The sequence below is a fragment of the Haliaeetus albicilla genome, chromosome 7 (genome assembly GCF_947461875.1).
Source record: "Haliaeetus albicilla chromosome 7, bHalAlb1.1, whole genome shotgun sequence".
NCBI classification, from domain to species: Eukaryota; Metazoa; Chordata; class Aves; order Accipitriformes; family Accipitridae; genus Haliaeetus; species Haliaeetus albicilla.
In genome coordinates this window covers 22,623,468-22,642,561 of record NC_091489.1, presented here as the reverse complement: position 1 = coordinate 22,642,561, position 19,094 = coordinate 22,623,468, and the positions used below count along the sequence as shown (strand labels likewise).

At 42.4% G+C, this 19,094-nt stretch overlaps 1 protein-coding gene across 1 annotated transcript in view; it reads right to left on the bottom strand.

Moving 5' to 3' along the window:
* Positions 1–19,094, bottom strand: part of SGK1 (serum/glucocorticoid regulated kinase 1) — a 78,913-nt gene that overhangs the window by 21,292 nt on the left and 38,527 nt on the right. Inside the window, exon 3 of the mRNA XM_069787269.1 lies at positions 6,223–6,298. Within this exon, the coding sequence (XP_069643370.1) occupies positions 6,223–6,298 (76 nt within the window). The remainder of the gene's footprint in view (positions 1–6,222; positions 6,299–19,094) is intronic.

The following is a 19,094-nucleotide window of genomic DNA, read 5'->3' as shown; positions in this document are numbered from 1 at the left end:
AACAACAGCAAAAAATACAGAAAATTATAGCAACTGAGTGTTTTCCTCTTTCTGTGGGGGCATCATTCAATATGGCCATTTTAATTAGTTTTTTTTTATATAGCTACTTGAATTTTATTTCAATGCCTATAAAATACATAGCAATAGTTCTTCTTGGGCAAGAGCCAAGCAATCCAAATGAACAACCAGAAGACTCCTGATACTCAGCTTCTCTTCTGTGCCACATTTTTCTAGAGCTTTTCTCTATTAATCTTGCAACAACCCATGGTTCTGTGTGATTTATTGCTTAGCTGCATAACTGCACAAAAGGGTTGTGGATGATGCCCCTTGTACTGCTCTTCAAAAATATAACATTCTCCTATAAGGCCTGGAGTTCTTTTCACTGGCAAGACTCCAGGCAAAAGGGCTTTCCATTAGGTCTTGCCCACCAAGATGTGGATCACTGCTGGGGAAACAGGAGCTCAGACAGAATAGAGCTGCAGTTTGGATACTGGCTGGAAAGTACGCAGTGGTGAAGGAAATGTTAGGGCAAGAGAAAAGGTCAGATCTGGATATCCTTCTGGCACCTGGGAGAGCAATGGATGTGGCGCCTTCTCATCACTCTGCTATTTTCTCTGGTGGCCTCTTTTCTATCCTCTTGCCCTCCCTCACCTTCATCCCTCACCACTGCACCAATGTAACTGTCCCTCCAGAAATCTCATCTAGTGCCACACTCTGGAAGAAAGCCCTCCAGGGCCCTGGCTCTTTTGGTGCTGGCCTCCTTCACCACATTCTGTGGTATGTCAGGAGCCAGATTTATAACTCAACAGAACAAGAAGCAAATTTAAAAAAAAAAAAAAAAAAAAAAGATTAAAAAATACAAATACTTAGCTCTGTGTTATATCTGCACAGGGTTTCCAAGAAAATAGGACTCTAAGGACAATAACATAATGCTTGGAACAAGGACAGAAAGGAGTAGCGGGGTATTGAGGAATCCCCACCACTAAAAGTTTTTAAGAAGTTAAACCCAGCTCATCTAGCCTTCCTTCATAGTCAGGGGAGAGAAAAGGACACACATAGGGTCTGACTCTTCTCCTCTTCAGACAAGAATTCTCTTACAGGTCAGAAAATGGTTCCTCTCCATTCATTGTCACAAAAACCAGAGTGACAACCTGTGACACGACCCCCCACTTCACAGAGGTCTGAAGTCAGGTGAGATTCTGGTTTTGGTTTGTATTTGAGAAAAATTCTTCGGTGCTAGAAGTACTGGGAACACAAACTTTCACCAAAAATTTAGAAGGGGTGGTTACCACAGATCTTCCAAATTGCAGCATCCGAGCTGCCATAGAGCCCTGCTTGCTGCCTGATGGCTGCAGATGGGCGTGAGGCTGTCCTGCAGGTAAATCTGGAATGGTTTCACATGCCTTCAACCCAGACTGTTACATTTCTTTTTTAGTGCAAGTTCAGTATGACACATGGAGAGACATTTCTATTAACTGCAATTAAGCTCTATTACACCTTTGATCTTCTACCATGTTGTAGTGTATAAATGAATACATTAAAAGAAAAATAAAACGTGAAATAATTATCTTCTGTAAGTTGCAAAGCTGAATTTCAAGCTGTGCCTTTAGAGCAGTTTCATCACATTTTTAATTGAGTTAGCTTTTTTGTCAGGAAAAAGAGCTTTATTGGAAAAGATGAGGGAAAAGTAGAACAAAAGCTGATGTTTCATTAAACTGAGAAATGCCATGGGCTTGAAACTGTAATCTTTAAAACTTGTGTATTAGGAAATCAAATTACCAAATTGTTAGGTTTTGGGAAGTAAAGCCTTAGTTTTCTCAAAGAGACAAACATTGGCAAAAAAAATTCCAAGGCTGGCTTGGAGATCAATTTAAAAAAATGTTGTGTTGAAAGGACAAAATTAGCCAAGTATGATGGTCAGCTGATGGGGGAAAGTGAGACAAAAATGCCCATCCTGATAATCAGTCTGAAAACCAAACTAATTTTCCACAGCCAGCTGAATCAGACTGACAGTTCCCTTGCAGAGAGGCACTGACTGACTTGATTGCTCCATACCTGAAGCACAGCTGGAGCACAGAGTGATGAGAGGGGGGACGGCAGGGCTGGGGAGAAGGGCTGGATCAGTGGGGCGATCCTCTCTCTTGCGCTCCGGTGAGCTCAGCTCAGGCAGCTTTGTACGGGAGAAACGCTGCGCTTCTGCATTTCAAACACAGGTATGTTTAGGAATTGTGTTTCTGCTTCCAGTCCTCACAGACAGCAAAGAGGCTATGTGCTCCCAAATGGGGGGCACCTGTCCAGTTTTCTTCAGGGAGAACTCCGCAAGTGCAAAGTAAAGCTTTCTGGCACTCCCTAACAAGAATACCCATATGGAACTTCAGAGGACCGTTCTTGGGCTCAAAATTTACACTGAACTGTGAAATAGCGTTGTGCCAGTCAAGTAAGAAACAAGTTTCATAGAGGCTTTTTTTTTACTTCTCAAGGAGGAGAAAGGAGAAAGAATTGCTTTTACTGTTCTGTCAGAATTTTGTACATACACAAAATGCTTTACATTTACAGTGGGGTTTTTGGTTTGTTTGGGGTTTTTTGTTTGGTTTGTTTTTTGGTTTTGTTTTTTGTTTGTTTGTTTTGTTGGAGGTTTTTTTTTTTTTACAGTCTGCTCTTTGTCTGTATAGGCTGTTTTCAGTTTCACTGTTTCAATTTCATGGTTTGCAGTGCAATCTGCAGAAATGTATAAAATGGAGCTGCAAGATGAGGTGCAACACCTAGGGAAAATTTCCAGCAAATGCCAATTGTTACATTTCTGTCTCTCTGGCTCCTGTTCCCTTGAGACACCATACATTCTCATGTAGAAGGGGACAGTCCATTAATTCCCACTGCAAAAGCAGATCTCCCCATGCTTGTGCTCTGTAGATAAACTCTCAAACTATACCTCAGCCTCCTACACCTCTCTCCCCACTCTGTTCAAGGGGCTTTTAACTTCAAAGTGTAATTGAGAGCATTAAACTACCAATGTTATCAAGTACATTAAGCCTGGAAATACAATAGACTGATTATCTGTTGGTTTGCTTCTTGGGTAACCACTTATATCTGCCAGAGTGAATACCATGGTAGGTGCAAAATGATATCCAATCTAAGCAGAAGCATTCTGCGGAGCTTTGGGCTAAGCAGCAGAAAATCAGGCCCAGCAGGTAAAAATACATGAAAAAGATTGTGGGATCTCAGTCTCATAAAAATCTCCCTTTTCTTTCTGCCTTTCCGCCTTTCCGCCTTTCCCCTTTCCCCTTCCCTTCCCTTCCCTTCCCTTCCCTTCCCGTCTTTCTTTTCTTTCTTTCTCTCTTTCTCTCTTTTCCTCTCTTAGTAGTGAGTTTCTAGCCCTCATGGTGAAATATGACCCAAGCAAACTCTAAAGCCTCAAATTAAAATAAAAAGTCCACCATTTTAAAGTTCAAGTGTGGAGAGGAAGACAGAGAAGGGAGAGGACAGGTTACCTCATGAATGTTGCATGTCTGAGATGATAGTAATACTATGTCTAATGTTGAAATGCTGGTTTGAATGAGTGCTATAGATGTAACAATGAGAAATAGTATTTGGGAAGCAGACTAGGTTTAGAAAAATACTCTGTTTTGTAGCCTGCAGACAAAATGACTGGGAAAGATCCCAAATAACTTTGGTAAAACTGGTTGAGTAAATACTGTAGGTCTCATTATCAGTGATGAAAGTCATTAATATAGACCTACTCAGTATGAAGGTCAAAAATCACACAGAGCTGAGCTCTTGAGCTGCAATATTTTGGATCAGGGACAGCTGCTTTCCTGCTGGTATGAGCAGTGTGGCACACGTTAAGTGCTCACTGCTCAGACTTGGCACTGCCAGCTTAGTTGTGAAATGCTGTAGTGAATTGAATTCAGTAGACAGGAACACAGGGTTGAAAATGAAATAGCTGCTAACGTGAACAGTGTTGCAAACCTAAAGCATTCCAAAATCACAAGTCCAGACGCTGTCCTCAAGTTATAAAATTTGTTTACGCACCATTTTTAAATAAAAATAATCAATGGTAAATTCATTCTTCTTATTCTCTCGTTTCAGAACTTCCAGGTGCTTCACAGTCTCACATTTTCTCTTCAGCCACAAATATTAAGTATCTAAACAGTCTCCTAGGGCAAGCAGGTAGGGATATGTAAAGGAAACTTGAAATATGAGACTCATCGTCAAGTTGCAAGAATTGGCAAGACTGCTATAGGCCTGGAACTGCAAACAAGAGGCATTAAGTATCACACATTTTTGAGCTTTATTTAATAGGCACTTCAGATCCAAATTGTTAAGAACAATTTGAGATAAATGATGTAGAAAAGTAAGAGCTGCTTCTTGCTAACAGCATATCTTTGAGTTCAATGAATGTGTGGAAATGCAAAGCATTGTAGGGATGCTTTCCCACCTTCTGTGATTTGCCTGTTGCATTGGCACCGATGCAGGGAGGGCATTTCCCCTCCACGGTTTAAGAGCCGATGGAGGTCTGAAGAAGGCAAAGCCTGTGAAGAATGGATAGCAATGTACTTTTTGCTGTGCCACTGTTTTATGTTATGCACAGTAATTCCAAATTATCCAGTGGTAGAAATCATAGATGGCAGGCCTTTGTTTCTGTGTCCATTTACTTTTCAAGTCCAAGAGATATATTGTATGTATTTATATAAGAGAAATAATGGGAGAATTCTATAAATGTTAGCCACGGTTGAGTCTGTAGACAATTCACACACTTCTTTCAAAGGTCACAGGAGGCTTAGGACAAATACTTCTTCATTAAGACAGACAGATGTTTGATAAAGCTTTTAAAGATCATTTGGAGAAATTATCTAAAAATTGCTTTCTCGTGGTGATATCCTGCCTTTTCTTGCTCCTCATGCTCTGATTATTATTTTGATAATAACAGGAATTATTTTGCCTGTTGCAATCACCCCCAAGGACACCCAATTTTGTCATGTAAACACAGCACAAAATGGCTGAGTGTGGACTCCCATATTTTAGAAGAAAGTGTATTACAGCTATAGCTAACGTTGCTTAGGAATCCCACGTTCACATGCCACAGTGGGATCTCATAAAGGAGTGAGAGTGTTCAGTTAATTAAATGTATTTCTAAACTTGTTTCATGAAAGTTTATCATCTAGATCAGCATTTAATCTCTACACATAGGAGCCAAGACTGGTTATAGGTCAGGGGAATTAACCAGGAGCATTAAACATTCAAAATCAAAGCAAGGAAGTGAAAGATTTCCTCCTAATGGGGACAGAGGCTTCTGGGATGTTTCCCAGGGGGACAGTTGCAAAAAACAGCAAAGAGAGCAGGAAGAAAATCCCCAAACCATTCAAGTGAAACCTGCCTTAGGATCTGACAGCCACTTGTCATGCTAGGAGGAGTTTATGTTTAGTGGGACATTTGCACTGCGTAGCCACAGCATTTTGGGGGCATTTTTTTTCTTGGCTTAAATGCAGTTCTGACATGTCATCCAATCACAGCACCAACAATCTAAGTTAATCTGGTACACTTTTCATTTGTAAATAAGATCTAAGCTTATGATAAGGCAAAGAGAAGTAAAGACAAAGCACACAGCCCCCTCTCCATGCCCCCCAAAAGCAAAACCCTAAGACAGAAAGGAGACAGACTAAGAAGGCGGCGTGTGAGCTCAACATGTTCAGTTTATTCTGTCTATGTTGTCTATGCTAAAACTAATGAGGGTCCTCGTGTGCACAGCACTCATGTCCTCGGTCCTCCTGTGTACAGACCAGGGGTCACCAAGTGGCCACTTTTTTGCCCTCGAACATATTCGCAGGACTCTTGCTGGTAGCTAACGAGAGCTCTGCTCACATAACAGGTCAATGCCGAAACGGGACTGACGGCTTATTAAACAGATCTGCTATAATGCTTTTGTTTCTCCTCATTATGCCACAGCATAATTCCTCGGGAGCCTTTGTGCAGCACATTGTGGACTGCGGCCATCCTGCACGCAAGTGAGTTGTTGTTGCCGTCGTTGTTGTTGTCGTCCAGCGAACACTCAGTGGGTGAGATCCTACGTCTCGTTTTGACATGAAAAACATCCTTCAGTTAAGCTTGGCTTGGGGACAAAGCACTTCAGCCCCGAATAAAGGCACATCAGAAGCAGAGAGCACTGCCCGCTCGCCCCCCCTCCGCCCCAGTCCCGCTGCCCCCCCTGCCACACGCTGCCCGTACCTGCCTCCTCGCTGCCCCAGAGGGGCCTGGCCTCGGGCTTGGGCAGCGAGTCTCCTTTGCTGTGGGGCTCCTTCATCTGAAAAACAGAGGGAACACATCAGGTCACGATGTTGTGCTGGGTTACTGCTTTACAACGCTTAAGAACAACATTTTTTTCCCTCCAAAGAAAATGTGTCAGGTGGCAGTGTAAGGCCCCTCTCCAGCTGTTTCTATGATCAGGGGCAAACTTATGAGGTGCCGGGTACTGCGATCTTCCAGAAAAGAAAAGGGCTCTGTGCTTCAATGTACTTTGAATTGCATTTTTCTATTCAAAGTACATGTGTTGATTTTACACCCGTGGACCAGATAGTTCACCCCGTTCTCCTGCCTTGGCCCTGCTGAGGTAGGGAAGGGAAAGGAAATGGCAGGCAGGGTCTCAGCAGGGCTGTCTTCTGACATGGGGCTGTTTGCGGAGAGCCACTTTGCCCACTCTTTCACCCACGGCAGGGACAGCCTTAATGGGGATGGGATTTGGGGTAGGGAATGCACAGGTGTAATCACTTCATATATCCTTGGGTATCGCCAATGGGGAGGTACAGACCCCTGTTCCCCTCCCTGATTAACACTTCATCCTCATCCCCACTGTTACGGTGCATCTAACTGCTTGCCCTCTGGACCCCTCTTACTCACACAAGAGGCTTGGATCAGAGCTGCGCAAGAATTTGGGAGATTTGGGAGTGTGACTGTCCTCTGGCACCACTTTCATAAGGGTACTAGCCGCTGGCATCAGTGGTGCTGCTTCTGGGTGATAAACTGAGCGTGGGGGTGAAGTCAATCAGCAGGATTGCACATTTGCTAACCCTGTCTATCCCAAAGTACTTCCCAGGCTCTCCATCTCACTGAAACGCTGCATCCAGCATCAGGATGGGAAGCAGCAGTCAAATGGCAAATAAAGTGCCGCAGAAGAACAAGGTAAAGAATTCCCACTAGAATCACTGCACAGGCTTTTGGTAAAAAGTTCTGGTGTCCAAAGACAGGAGAAATTTTCTTGCTGACATCAAAACTGAAGTGCTTCTTCATACAAATGCACTGTTCTCAAAGTCTGCAGTCCTGAAGGATTAAAGAGTTTGTCAGTATGAGTCTGGGGCTCTGATGAGTCACTCAAGCAGATTTTTCAACTCTGATGTTCTTTGTGTTTTCAGTTTATGAAATGCTTTCATTCAAAAGATTCCCAACTCAAATGACAACTTCACCCACACTCCAAACAGGTGTGAAGCTGGCTGGAGGGTGCACAAGGTTGCAAAGCATTGAAAAGGTGACTCACTTTGCTGATGGCATATTTCTGGCTATCTTTATTCAGGAGATTAAGAGCAAGATGAATAACAAGAAAGGAATAGGCATTCAGGACAGCCACTGTTCTAGCTACTGTAAAGCCCTGTGATTAAAGAGCCAGAGGAACTGTAGGAAAGAAGCAGCATGGGAATAGAAAGTAAGTGTGGAATGAAGGGAGGGAAGGAGAGAAAGTGCTTAGTTTGATGTATTCCAGGCAGAACTGTGATTACGCCCAGAAGAATACAAACTCAGAAAACACAGGGAAAAGCATTTAAGAAAAAGCACACACTAGACATGGATCTGTCCCTACAGAAAAGCACATCTTTATGTATGTGCTGAACAATACGTGGCAGAGCCAACGTGTCAAGGACAGTGGTGTAATGTCCACAATGTCCATGAGCAATAAAAGGCTGCATGCTAAAAGCTGCAGACCCTGAACTCTGTTCCTTAACAGAGACCACTAAAAAGGGAAACTCTTGGCCGCCCTGCTATGAAACAAGAGGCATCACAGTCAAAGTTCTGCAAAGGTAAAGGTCTGGGAAGTTGTACAGACGGGCCACATGCAACAAGTCCCAAGGAAGCAAATTTATGCTAAACAGGTACTAGAGAGGAATGGAGAAGAAGGGAGGCCACTGTTACTAAAAGCAATGACTTCCAGGAGGATCACACGCACACCCCTCCCTCACCTCATGCACACACAGTGTCCTGCATGTGCAAGTAAGCACAATGGAGGCTTTTATCAAGGGGCCTGAAACACCAGCTTATCCATCAACCAAGAGCAGCGCTGGGTCAGAGTGAAGGCTCACATTTGTACCTGCCAACAGAAGGAGGGTTCGCAGCAGAAGCCTGGGAGTGCGCTGACACTGCAGCAGCATCACCCTTGTGTGTCTCATCCCAGGTTAGTGCCAGCAAGTCACAGAGCTGACCGCAACCTCGCTGCACTCCAGAGTGTGCCAGTCTGCAGGACCACAGCTGGTAACACTTCTGTATCTCACAGCAGTGGTGGGAAGGTAAAAGCATTAAATCTTGTGAAACGTAGAGAACCCCAGGGACAGAAGTCACACAAACAGGTAGGAAATCTAGTTTGAAATAGCTTGGGGAGCTCCTACAGCACTAAGTATGCCCACTTTAATTGTATATGATATTGCTAACAAATACATCTATTCCAATAATTTTGCTCCTCTGCCTTTTTTCTCCTTTAATTGCTTCACAATTGCCTGTGTTTACAGTGGCACTTTAATCACGCCTTCCATTTTTATGTCTATGCTGCCTTTTCAACTGAAGTTCTCAAAAAGTGAGGCATCCTTAAGGAGAGCCCACTTGTTATTGTATGCAGGATGTTTCTTTTGTATGTTTTCCTGGATTATTTTCACATACTACCAATTCAACTGAGTATCTGTTCTCTGAATATGGGAATGTCACATGAAGTATAGGTGTTGTTGATTCTCATGTCTTAACATGTGAGAAAAAGTACAAGGCCACCATATCCACAGGATAAAAAGTGTTTTGCAGGTGCTTTTTTTTTTAAAGTTATTTTTCCCCTTTATAATAGTTGCACTGAAGAAGTTTTGGTTTTCATTTGTGACAGTGAATATGCTTATCATGGTGCTTGTAAAATGCTGGATTAAGTCTGTTTCCTAGCTGACATTGCTCAAGCCTAAAGTTCAATGAGGGGAAAGGAGACAAATAGTTTCATACTAGTGGCCAAGTCTTTGTGCTACCTAAGTACACTTAAGCCACACCAGATAAGACCTCAGCAGGTCAAATATTTTAAAACAATATCCATAGAATAGTGACTTGCTGTAGAAAACAGCATATTCTTTCATCCCATGAAGCACAACTCCCTTCCCACATCTCTTGTACTCTGATAATGTGACCCCGAAAGGCCAGCCGCCCTGGTGAGTGGGACTGCTGCCACTAAGCCTTGCCCTAGGAGTCAGCTGTGGAAAACTACAGCCTCCGATTTGAAAGAGGTAAACCATGTTAGAGAATCTATCTCTGAAGCAGAGTTTAAACGCTCTAAGCTGTGTTTTGGGATTACTCCAATCGCAGTGCCACTGGGAGAAGATAAAGGGAAGTAGAAGTCAGAAGTTCATATCTCAGTGCAAGCAAGACTTGACTAGAAATACTGGGGGTTTTTTGCTAAAATTCAATGCTTTATATATTTTTTACAAACATGACATTAATTGCATGATCCTGCTTTGTCTTGTTTTAGAAACAGTAAAAAGACAGCAGTCTTTATAAACACTTAATAAAGTAGCAGCTACATCACTTCCTTCTCCACTCCTTTTGACCTAGGCATACAGTTCTCTTCAGCTGCAGCACCTCTTGTTGTGTCCTCAGCCTGGAGGCTGCCCATAAAAGAAGGACTGAAAAGGAGGCAAAGTAGGCAGACTGGCTGCCTGTTCTTGCAAAGGCTGGTGTAGGCCAGGGAATGGGAAAGGCTGTTGAGATTCAAGTGTTTGATGAGATATCTGAAAAAGCTCATCTTCCTCATGGCATCCAGCATGGGGATGGTTGAGGGCATCCAGACATTCATACGAGTCCATCGTGGGAGACCCAGAGGAGCTGGGACCTGGGGGAATTGCTTCCTCCATTGCTGTAATGTGGGGTCCATGTTCCTCCACTGCACGCAGCAAGGTGCCATGGGGGGGACCCACCACCAAAAAGGGAGAATGGACACAGCACAAAGAAGACCTCTTATTCTCTAAATAACAATGTTAGTAAGGCAGGTAACATTTCTGGTCTAGAAATGACTGAAGACTCTAATGCATGTGCTTTTAATGGGACTACTGCTATGTTTAGCATTTAGCCAGTCCTCACCTGCTCTGCTGAACCACGAGCCAGAGAAACGTGATCTGCCTCATTCATTGCAAAGGCAATTTAAACTCTGAAGCCTAATTTACACATCAACATTGTTAATTATTTCATTGCTGAACATCTTAACAGAAAAAGCTCATTAATGGCTGCATATTCTGTTCACTTGAAAGGGCATCAATACCAACAGTGGAAGCAGAATACATTATCTATCTAAATACCACAGCCACTTTGTATTAAAAAGAAAAGATGTTGCTCACAGATACCAAATGATACTCATTTATTAAAGTTATCTGCCTTCACTGCTGTTTTGTGGAGCCCTATAGAAGATCTACCTTATTCAGCAAGACACAGCCTTGGGATCCAGCATATTTTTGCTACTGGGATGACAATGAATATCCTGTTTTCACTTGAGGTTCTCAATTATCCAAATAAGTCACTGAATTCTTTATGCCACTTAACATATTTAAATTTACAGCTTCATTCCTGTAGACAATCTCTTCCAATGAAGACAATACCAGGATGTGACAGGGCTGAGCATACATTAGCTCTGTGTATTGTGTTTGTGAAATGCTCACCCACAGCCTACAGTGAAAAGACTCATAAAGTCAGTGGCACTAAAATGTCTATAATCAGGCTCTTTAAAGCTAGTTATCCAATGAAACTAATGGGACCCATCCACATTTCTCTTGGCACGACTGCTTCAGCGCTGCTGAATTCTCAGTGGTGTTATCCAAGCCAAGGTCCTAAGCAAGTGCCAAAAGACTACCACCATGCCTAGTGCCCAGGAAGGGCTGCTACCACTCCTGGTGATGACAGTCATCTGCACCTTCTGAAATGAGAGTAGTCTGGACTTCCCTGTGCTGGTGTTCAAAGCAGGAACCCCAGGTGAGTCTGAAATCTGAAGTTGCCTAGAATAGGACAAGGCTATTGTAGCTTCTTACTGGTGGTTTCTCCCAGGCTGGCTGTGAAAGGATATTCAGAAGTTTACATAGGTGGAGCTCTGAAAAATGCAAGGACTCCAAGCTCTGCCTATGGGTAGAAGAAGCACTGATGCAGATTTCCGTAAACCAACCATGACTTACAGTGGGTTTGGTTATGCTGAGATCAAGTCAACTTGAAGGGCCACAATTAAGTGAGCTGTAAAGTTGAGAGATGTCTGCATTTTGTGTGCTGCAATACTGCTCCTATAGCCTCTGTGTTTCTCCACACAGCACTCTGCATCCTTCCACAGCATCTCTGCAAGGGGCCCCAGTCCTAGGCACAATGGACTGCAGGATCCCATAGCTGCAAGCACAGCTCTCCAGGCTATTACTACCATAAACACACAATGCATATGCTATTCAAGATGCCTGTCTATATTTTTGTTCTTTTCTTGGCCTTAGAAGGATTCAGCCTACACAAAGTCCCATGTTTGTGTTATAAGGGTCTGAAACTATATGCTTGGTAGACCAGCATCTCCTGGTGTCCTAGTCATCATAATTTCTGAAGAGATTTGCAGCCAGGATGACTCAAACCATAAGCCTCACTGGCCCCTGCACAGTTCCATGCATGAAAAGAGCATGCGTTTATGTTTTCCACTTCTTTTGGTCAGTAATTTTAATCTCATTCCCTCCCCTCACCCTTCAACTTTTCTCCTGCTGCACTGCTTCGCAGATGAGCTGATCTTCCTTTTATGGGAGGTGTAATTTTTCAAGACCCAGAGATAAGACTGCATGTACCTGTATGAAAAAGTGCTCCCTTAGTAAGATGGGAAGAAGTCTGGACTAGAGCAGCATAGGCAGGAGGTGGCTTTATTTATGTCTCAGGAGAAGAGGGTTGCCTAGTTTGCAAAATACTTTTTTTTTTCTCCAGAACAGCCACAATATAAATACCCCAGTGGGATCTGAAGGATGCTTTTCCGACAAGAAGGAGCAAGAATGACGAGAATAATGTTCTTCGACTGCATTTATTCAAATCATGTCCTATCACATCTTTGCTATATAACAAAAAAGCATTTGGTGTAGGTGCTTGTTATTGGAAAAAATGTCTTCCATTCATAAAAGCAATCTTTTATTCAGGCTGCAACTTTAATTTTCAATAAACATCATGGCTTTGCCTTGGCAATCGTCAAATTGTGGGAGACCTTATTATTTGTGACAAAGTTTTGTTCTACTAAGATTTTCAGGGAAGGGAGAACCAGATATTATTGCTGTCCTAAAAACTTAGTTAAAACAGAGCACAAAAGGCTGGCTTTGGATCTAACAGGAGAATTACTAACTGCATAAGATTTTGTAAAATTTGCAGCTGATCAGTACACATCCAAGCTATTTGTAAGTAGCTCCCATCTAACATGTAAAAACATGACCTGCTTCCAGAGCTTCCTTGACCATTGCCAACAGACAGAAAATGCATCTGTCTGCAGAAGGACAGACTGGATTAACTGTGTTTGCCACATGTTTTTGAACCAATCTGACTGTATCCCAGCTGGAGCCAAGCTCAGGTACATAACTGAACAACACTCTGTGAATCACAGCTTTTGTGATTCATTGCCTTCAACAGTGCAAACCAGAGCTGTATTTAATGATGTTGGGAAACAGATCTGCTTGAATGGGACCGGCTGATGTAACATGCTGAAGGACTGTGTTGTGGCTTGCAGGACAGGCAGCCAGGGACAATGAAACTGCAAACCATTCAGTTACTGAAAGGGTCTTTCCTCTTGAACAAACAAAGTCATGGGGGAGCAGCAGTGAAAATCAGCACTTTTCTTCCCTACACTTACATGAAATTTCACCTGTGCTTTATCTACAATAGAACTGTACCAGTCCAAACAATGCATAAAGATGTTATTTGAGCAGTAAAGGCCTTTTGGATTGCTCGTTATAAAGCAGCCAACAGCTTTTGTTATGATCAAGTGGTGGAAACAAGACAACATTGAATAGCAAATAAAAAAAATAAAAGCCACTTTTTTCTCTGGTGAACTCTTAGTTTAAAAATTCATTAAAGCCAAAATATTAGATCCAAGGCTTCTTACTTCAGATTCTGAAAGATTTTGAATTAGGATTCAGATTCATATATGTGTTTTGCTCCATGAGGCCAAATAGGAATCTGGAGGCCAATCCACGTTGAATGGAGAGGAAATTCAGGTGCATGTGTGAATTCGGAGTTACAATCACATGATTGTAGAGCCAGAAGTAGCCAGTACAATAATCTTGTCTGATATTCTGCATTATGTAGCTAGTGAATCTTGCCAGGTTTATTGCTACCTCACCCCTCTCAATTCTGGCATCAATTCATAACTGCTTTTCAGTTCAGGATTTCCAGTGATGGAAAATCCACCCTTTCTTATATGAGTTATTTGTTCAATTTTTTTTTTCACTTTTTTCATATTGATTGCTTTTGCTTGATCTTCCAGTCACAGGATACTTTTATGTCTTTTCTTTGAAGAGCTTTGTGTTAGAAGTAGCTGCTCTACCAGGGAGATATTTGCAGGCCACGGTCAAGTTGCCTCTCAAACCCATTTTTGATGAAGTCATCATAGCCCTCTCACTGAGGGTTAAACAATCTTGCATTTGGCACAGGGAAAAAACATACACAGTTCCTACAATGTATCAAACAGAGCTATAAATTTAAGCCCTTGCAGTTGCCTCACAATAACATGTACCTACATCCTGAATCAAGTTCAGAGAAAAAAAATCCTTTAATTAACATTAGCTGTGTTTTCCAAAACAAGGCAAAGCATTACAGAATTGGAGCTCATGTCTAGACTATCAAAAAATAAAATTTATTGTAATTTTTCTCTTTTAATGTAGATTTTAGCAGATCAATGTAATGACTACAATTTAACTATCACAAATAAACTAATGCATCATATCGTATAATAAAAGTGATAAACTGTGCCTGAAATAATTTTGTGGGGGGTTTAACTCTCTTAAGTAGCACAGTGGAGTAAAAAAGCTGTATGCAGAGCTGACGCAACACTCACAATAAACAAGGTATGTTGATTAGAGAGGACAGAGCTTCCACACATTCACAGGGTCCCTTGCAGCTGTGGATGTCTTCCAAGGCTCACAGTATACTTCCCTTTTTTCCAGGAATCAGCCTGGAAGTATCATAAGACTGGATTTTCTGGTCCTTGCTGGCTCTAACCAGAGCAGAGTCATTCAGTTGTACATTATCCTGCTCTCATCCACAAACAAGTGCAGGGAAATGACTGTTAACTGAATTTACTTCAGGTTTGGTTTAAGATTTGGACAAAGGTTGGGGTCAGTTCTCACTTTGCCTGGACTAGTTCTCTGCCCTGGGTGTTAAAGCCTTAGAAATAATTGGTGACCCTTGCATGCTCAGCTTGCTTTGAACTGCTTCTGGCCTGAACAAGAAGCATTTTTCCATGGATGAGCAAGTGAGATGATGTCTCAGCAGCAAACACCTGCCTAAAATCATAGAATCATAGAATGGTTTGGGTTAGAAGGGACCTTAAAGATCATCTAGCTCCACCCCCCCTGCCATGGGCAGGGACACCTTCCACTAGACCAGGTTGCTCAAAGGCCCATCCAACCTGGCCTTGAACATTTCCACCAATGGGACATCCACAGCTTCTCTGGGCAACCTGTTCCAGTGCCTCGCTACCCTCACAGTGAAGAAATTCTTCCTTACATCTAATCTAAATCTACCTTCTTTCAGTTTAAAGCCATTACCCCTTGTCCTATCACTACATGCCCTTGTAAAAAGTCCCTCTCCAGCTTTCTTGTAGGCCCCCTTTAGGTACTGGAAGGCTGCTGTAAGGTCTCCCTGGAGCCTTCTCTTCTCCAGGCTGAACAACCCCAACTCTCTCAGCCTGTCTTCATAGGAGAGGTGCTCCAGCCCTCTGATCATCTTCGTGGCCTTCCTCTGGACTTGCTTTAACAGGTCCATATCCTTCTTATGTTGGGGGCCCCAGAGCTGGATGCAGTACTCCAGGTGGGGTCTCACGAGAGCAGAGTAGAACTTACAGTGACAGTTGTTCTCTGGCTGTTCAGTCACATAGCACATATTGCCAGGGAAAAGATGCTACTGATTTTGCTTCAGATACTAAGTGCATCTACTGTGTAGGCAGTTTACTGACCCTCTAGACTATATCCTCACTTTGTCCTAGGCACTAGTATAGAAAACTAGTAGCAATATTGTATTGTTCTCTGTTTTTCTGTACATGGGAAGAAATAAAAGTGACCACCATCCAGTGATGGATGGCTTCCACAAGCCAGAGACAATTGATAATATGTGGCATCTTGAAGTACTGAGCCTAAGGGTTAACTCAGTAATCATTATCTCCATTTTACAGATGGAAAAATCTAAATAACAAAGAGTTTGAAGACTTATTCAAACTTAAATCTCAGTTCAAAGAAACTGGAATAGACTCTAGTTCCCAATCCTCTCAATTTTCATGATGAAGTGATATCCCCTAATATATTCTTACATAAGTATGACAATCAGTTTACACATACAGTGGGTTTTATACAAATGGAGAAGCCCTTTTTTCTGCATATTTTCTTGATACTCATCAAGCACTTGGGGATCCTGTTTTCAAGGCTTGTGGTTCTGCCATGTAGCCATGTATTCAGATACAAAAGGGCTGAACTCAGCTAAGAGATGCAGCAGATCTCAAATCCCACCAGCAGGACTAAGAAGATGTCAAAACTTCATGTATATGGGGCTTGCTTAGAAACAGGGGTGAATTACTCAGGAACAGGGCTAAATTTGTTTCTGAATGAGTGCTTCTGTTGTATCACAGCTCCAGGTCTTTGCAGCTTGGTGAGAGGAGGTGAAGGATAACAGCTCCAATTGCGTGCGGGGCCCATGCTGAGCCAGCTGTGATTTACAGCTGTTGAGAGAAACAGGAGCAAGTTATCTGAGGGGTGCTGTGAGTCCTATAGGCCTTCCTTGGACTGGTAGTGGCCAGGTTTCCAGTTCTGGCCCCGAATGCCACTGTAGCCTAACCCCTTTTACAGCCCCTAGCCCTGTGCAGTGTCTATGCTAGCAGTGGTGAGGAGCAGTTTACAGACATCTCGATCCCTGCGTACAAGGACACTGGCTGGCACATCCTTTCCTCTTCTCTGAAACACAAACGTATTTATACAGGAAGAGGAGCAGATATGCTTGACTGAAGAGCACAAGATGAGGACGATGGAGGAGCAGACAAGTACCTTGACCCACCAGTAGCAAGTGCACGATGCGCTCATCAGCTGTCCTACTGCATCAAGACTTCCGTTTACATTGCCTGAGATGTACATATCCCAAGGAAGCCAAACAGCCTTTGCTATATGCACAGCGTCGACGTCCTACTAACTTTGAAGTGTTGATATTTTCATAATACTACAATTCAGTGTCATGACAGCAAGGTCAAGTACATATGTTTGTGAGAAAATATTATCTATTGTGCATGAATTAACATGCTGTACTTAGGTTTGATCCTTTTTTTCTTAGTACCTGATTGTTCTCCCTTTCATTTTCCCTGCTAAGGAATCATTTGACCTGAAAATAAAAAGGAAATGAGGCTGGTTAGAAGCAAAGAGGTTTTGGAGAGTCACTGTCTACCTGTGCTATACTTTAAATCATATTTCCATTAATTTCTGACAGCTCAATGACATAGTGAGGAACCGATCCTGTTCTCTGTTTAAGACAATGGAAAATCTCACTCTGTCTTCAGGGTTCACCTCTTGGGGAAAAGAAAAATGAAAGGACACATTCTAGCTGGCACAAGCGATAGTTTCATTCACAGAGAATGTGACATTTTAGCTGTCTGACCTTTGTTACAAACATCTGCAGGGAAAGAAAGTAAATTAGCAAAATGTGTCCTTTTTTACTTAGGTTCATTTAAGGTTGCAATGTTAGTTGCATGCATGTTCAGAGGAAGAAATGAAGCAAAGCTTTATTTCTGTCATTACAGTTGAGCTGTATAGGCAATATAAATGGCTGTCCACATAATGCCATTGCTGTCTGGTGTGTGTGCAAAACTTGAAATGGAATTGCATGCAACTCTTACAGGTCAATGTTATTCTACACCCACATTTTGCAAGACGTGGTGGAGGTGGAGTGATACTGGCCTGATAATGAGGGCAGTGATCATTGTTTGCCATTTAGAAACAGGAACAGAACCTGAAATAACTTGAACAAATAAGCTATGGCTACATCGGGGTGTGATTAGCTCTTATCAGTGGGTTTCTTCTGGCTCTCATGACAGGAGCCAAAATCAGGTGGGTCACTCATGTAAGTTAGATAAACTCTGTATGCAACGTATGTCCACTGCATCAGAACCAGTCAAGGAGATATACCCCACCTGCATAACAACAGTCAGTCCCAGCACTGGGGAGTGTAATGGAGTGGTGTGCTCAAAGCACTGTGCCAGAAAATCTCTCATGATGTGAGTACGTGGTCACAAAAGCACTTATGACATCCTTTGAGTGACTTCAGTATGGGGTCACCGAGTGTTAGTAATACTGGGATCATTTTCCAACACTTTCCTGAGTTTGGCTGGCTAGGCAGTGTAGATGTCCAGTATCCTATCCCTCCCTGCTCTTGCTGTCAGCCACTCTGGTTCCAACACAACACATATGTATGTTAGTATAAACATACACGTTGGCATTAAGACATTACTTGGGGTTTTTGTTGGTGTAGATAAACTCTAAAACTTCATCCTACCCAAGAAATAAATTGAAGGACTTACTTAAGCTATAAAGTTCTATACAAACACAGTTCTTAGCTGGATTGATGTTGTTTACACTGGTCAGCCATGCAGCAATACCCGGTTTGGCTGGAACCTTGTTTAAAACAGATTTAAATCCAGTTTCTTTGCTCCAGTTTCTACCCACAAGACAGGCTTTAAGGGAGGAATGAATGGGGCCTGTGTGGTCCTTGCAGTCTGGCTTTGCACTTGCAAAGGGTCTTATTTCTGAACATTTCACAGTTTGATATTTGATGGTGTGATTATTAACAAGACTTGATCTTGCACAAAATGGCTGGCACATGGTGTCCAAAGGTTCAACATAAAGGTTCAGTACTGTTTAACATGCAACTACTTGCATGTCTACTGAGCATATATGTTGGTCCTTAGCCTCTGCTGCTGTGGACTGTCTCTAACCATGAGTCTTGAGGAGTAAGGGAAGAACAAGGGACATTTCACTGCTTATTGCAAATCATAAAAGCACCAAAACAGGTCTTTTGGATGTATTTATAATTTTTCTTCCAACTCACTTTATCTCTAGTCATAGCACCAAGAAAAAGGGGACTTGTTAAAGTGGAAAATGTTTAACACACTACTAAGTGTAAACAGTTATTACAACTCTGGAAGGCAGTTGCTCCTTTTTTTCACAGTACAAGTATACGCTTGCATTCAGAGTTACCTAATCAGATATGGGAATGCTGGTTGGTTGCATGTACTTTCATAGCTATGTATGTCCCCGATGAAAGTTGCCAGTTGTGCTTAGAGAGTCAGAAATTCAGTTTTTTCATTCTTTCAAAAGATATGTACAGCATGCAGGTAGTCTACTTTCCAGCTGCTCACAAAACTTTAAAGCAGATGTAACATAACCAGTCTTCCATCATTATCACTGAGGCCGTCAGCAGGATTCATTGATTTATGAATTGTGGCTTTGGTCCAAGAAAAGCCTATGTTTCTCCCCCATGAAACAGCATTCTTAGTGAAATGATCGATACGATCCTAACCCACCCAAATTTGGCAACAATCAAGCTGGTGCCAAACAGATTTTGAGGTTGTGACAGAATTGAAC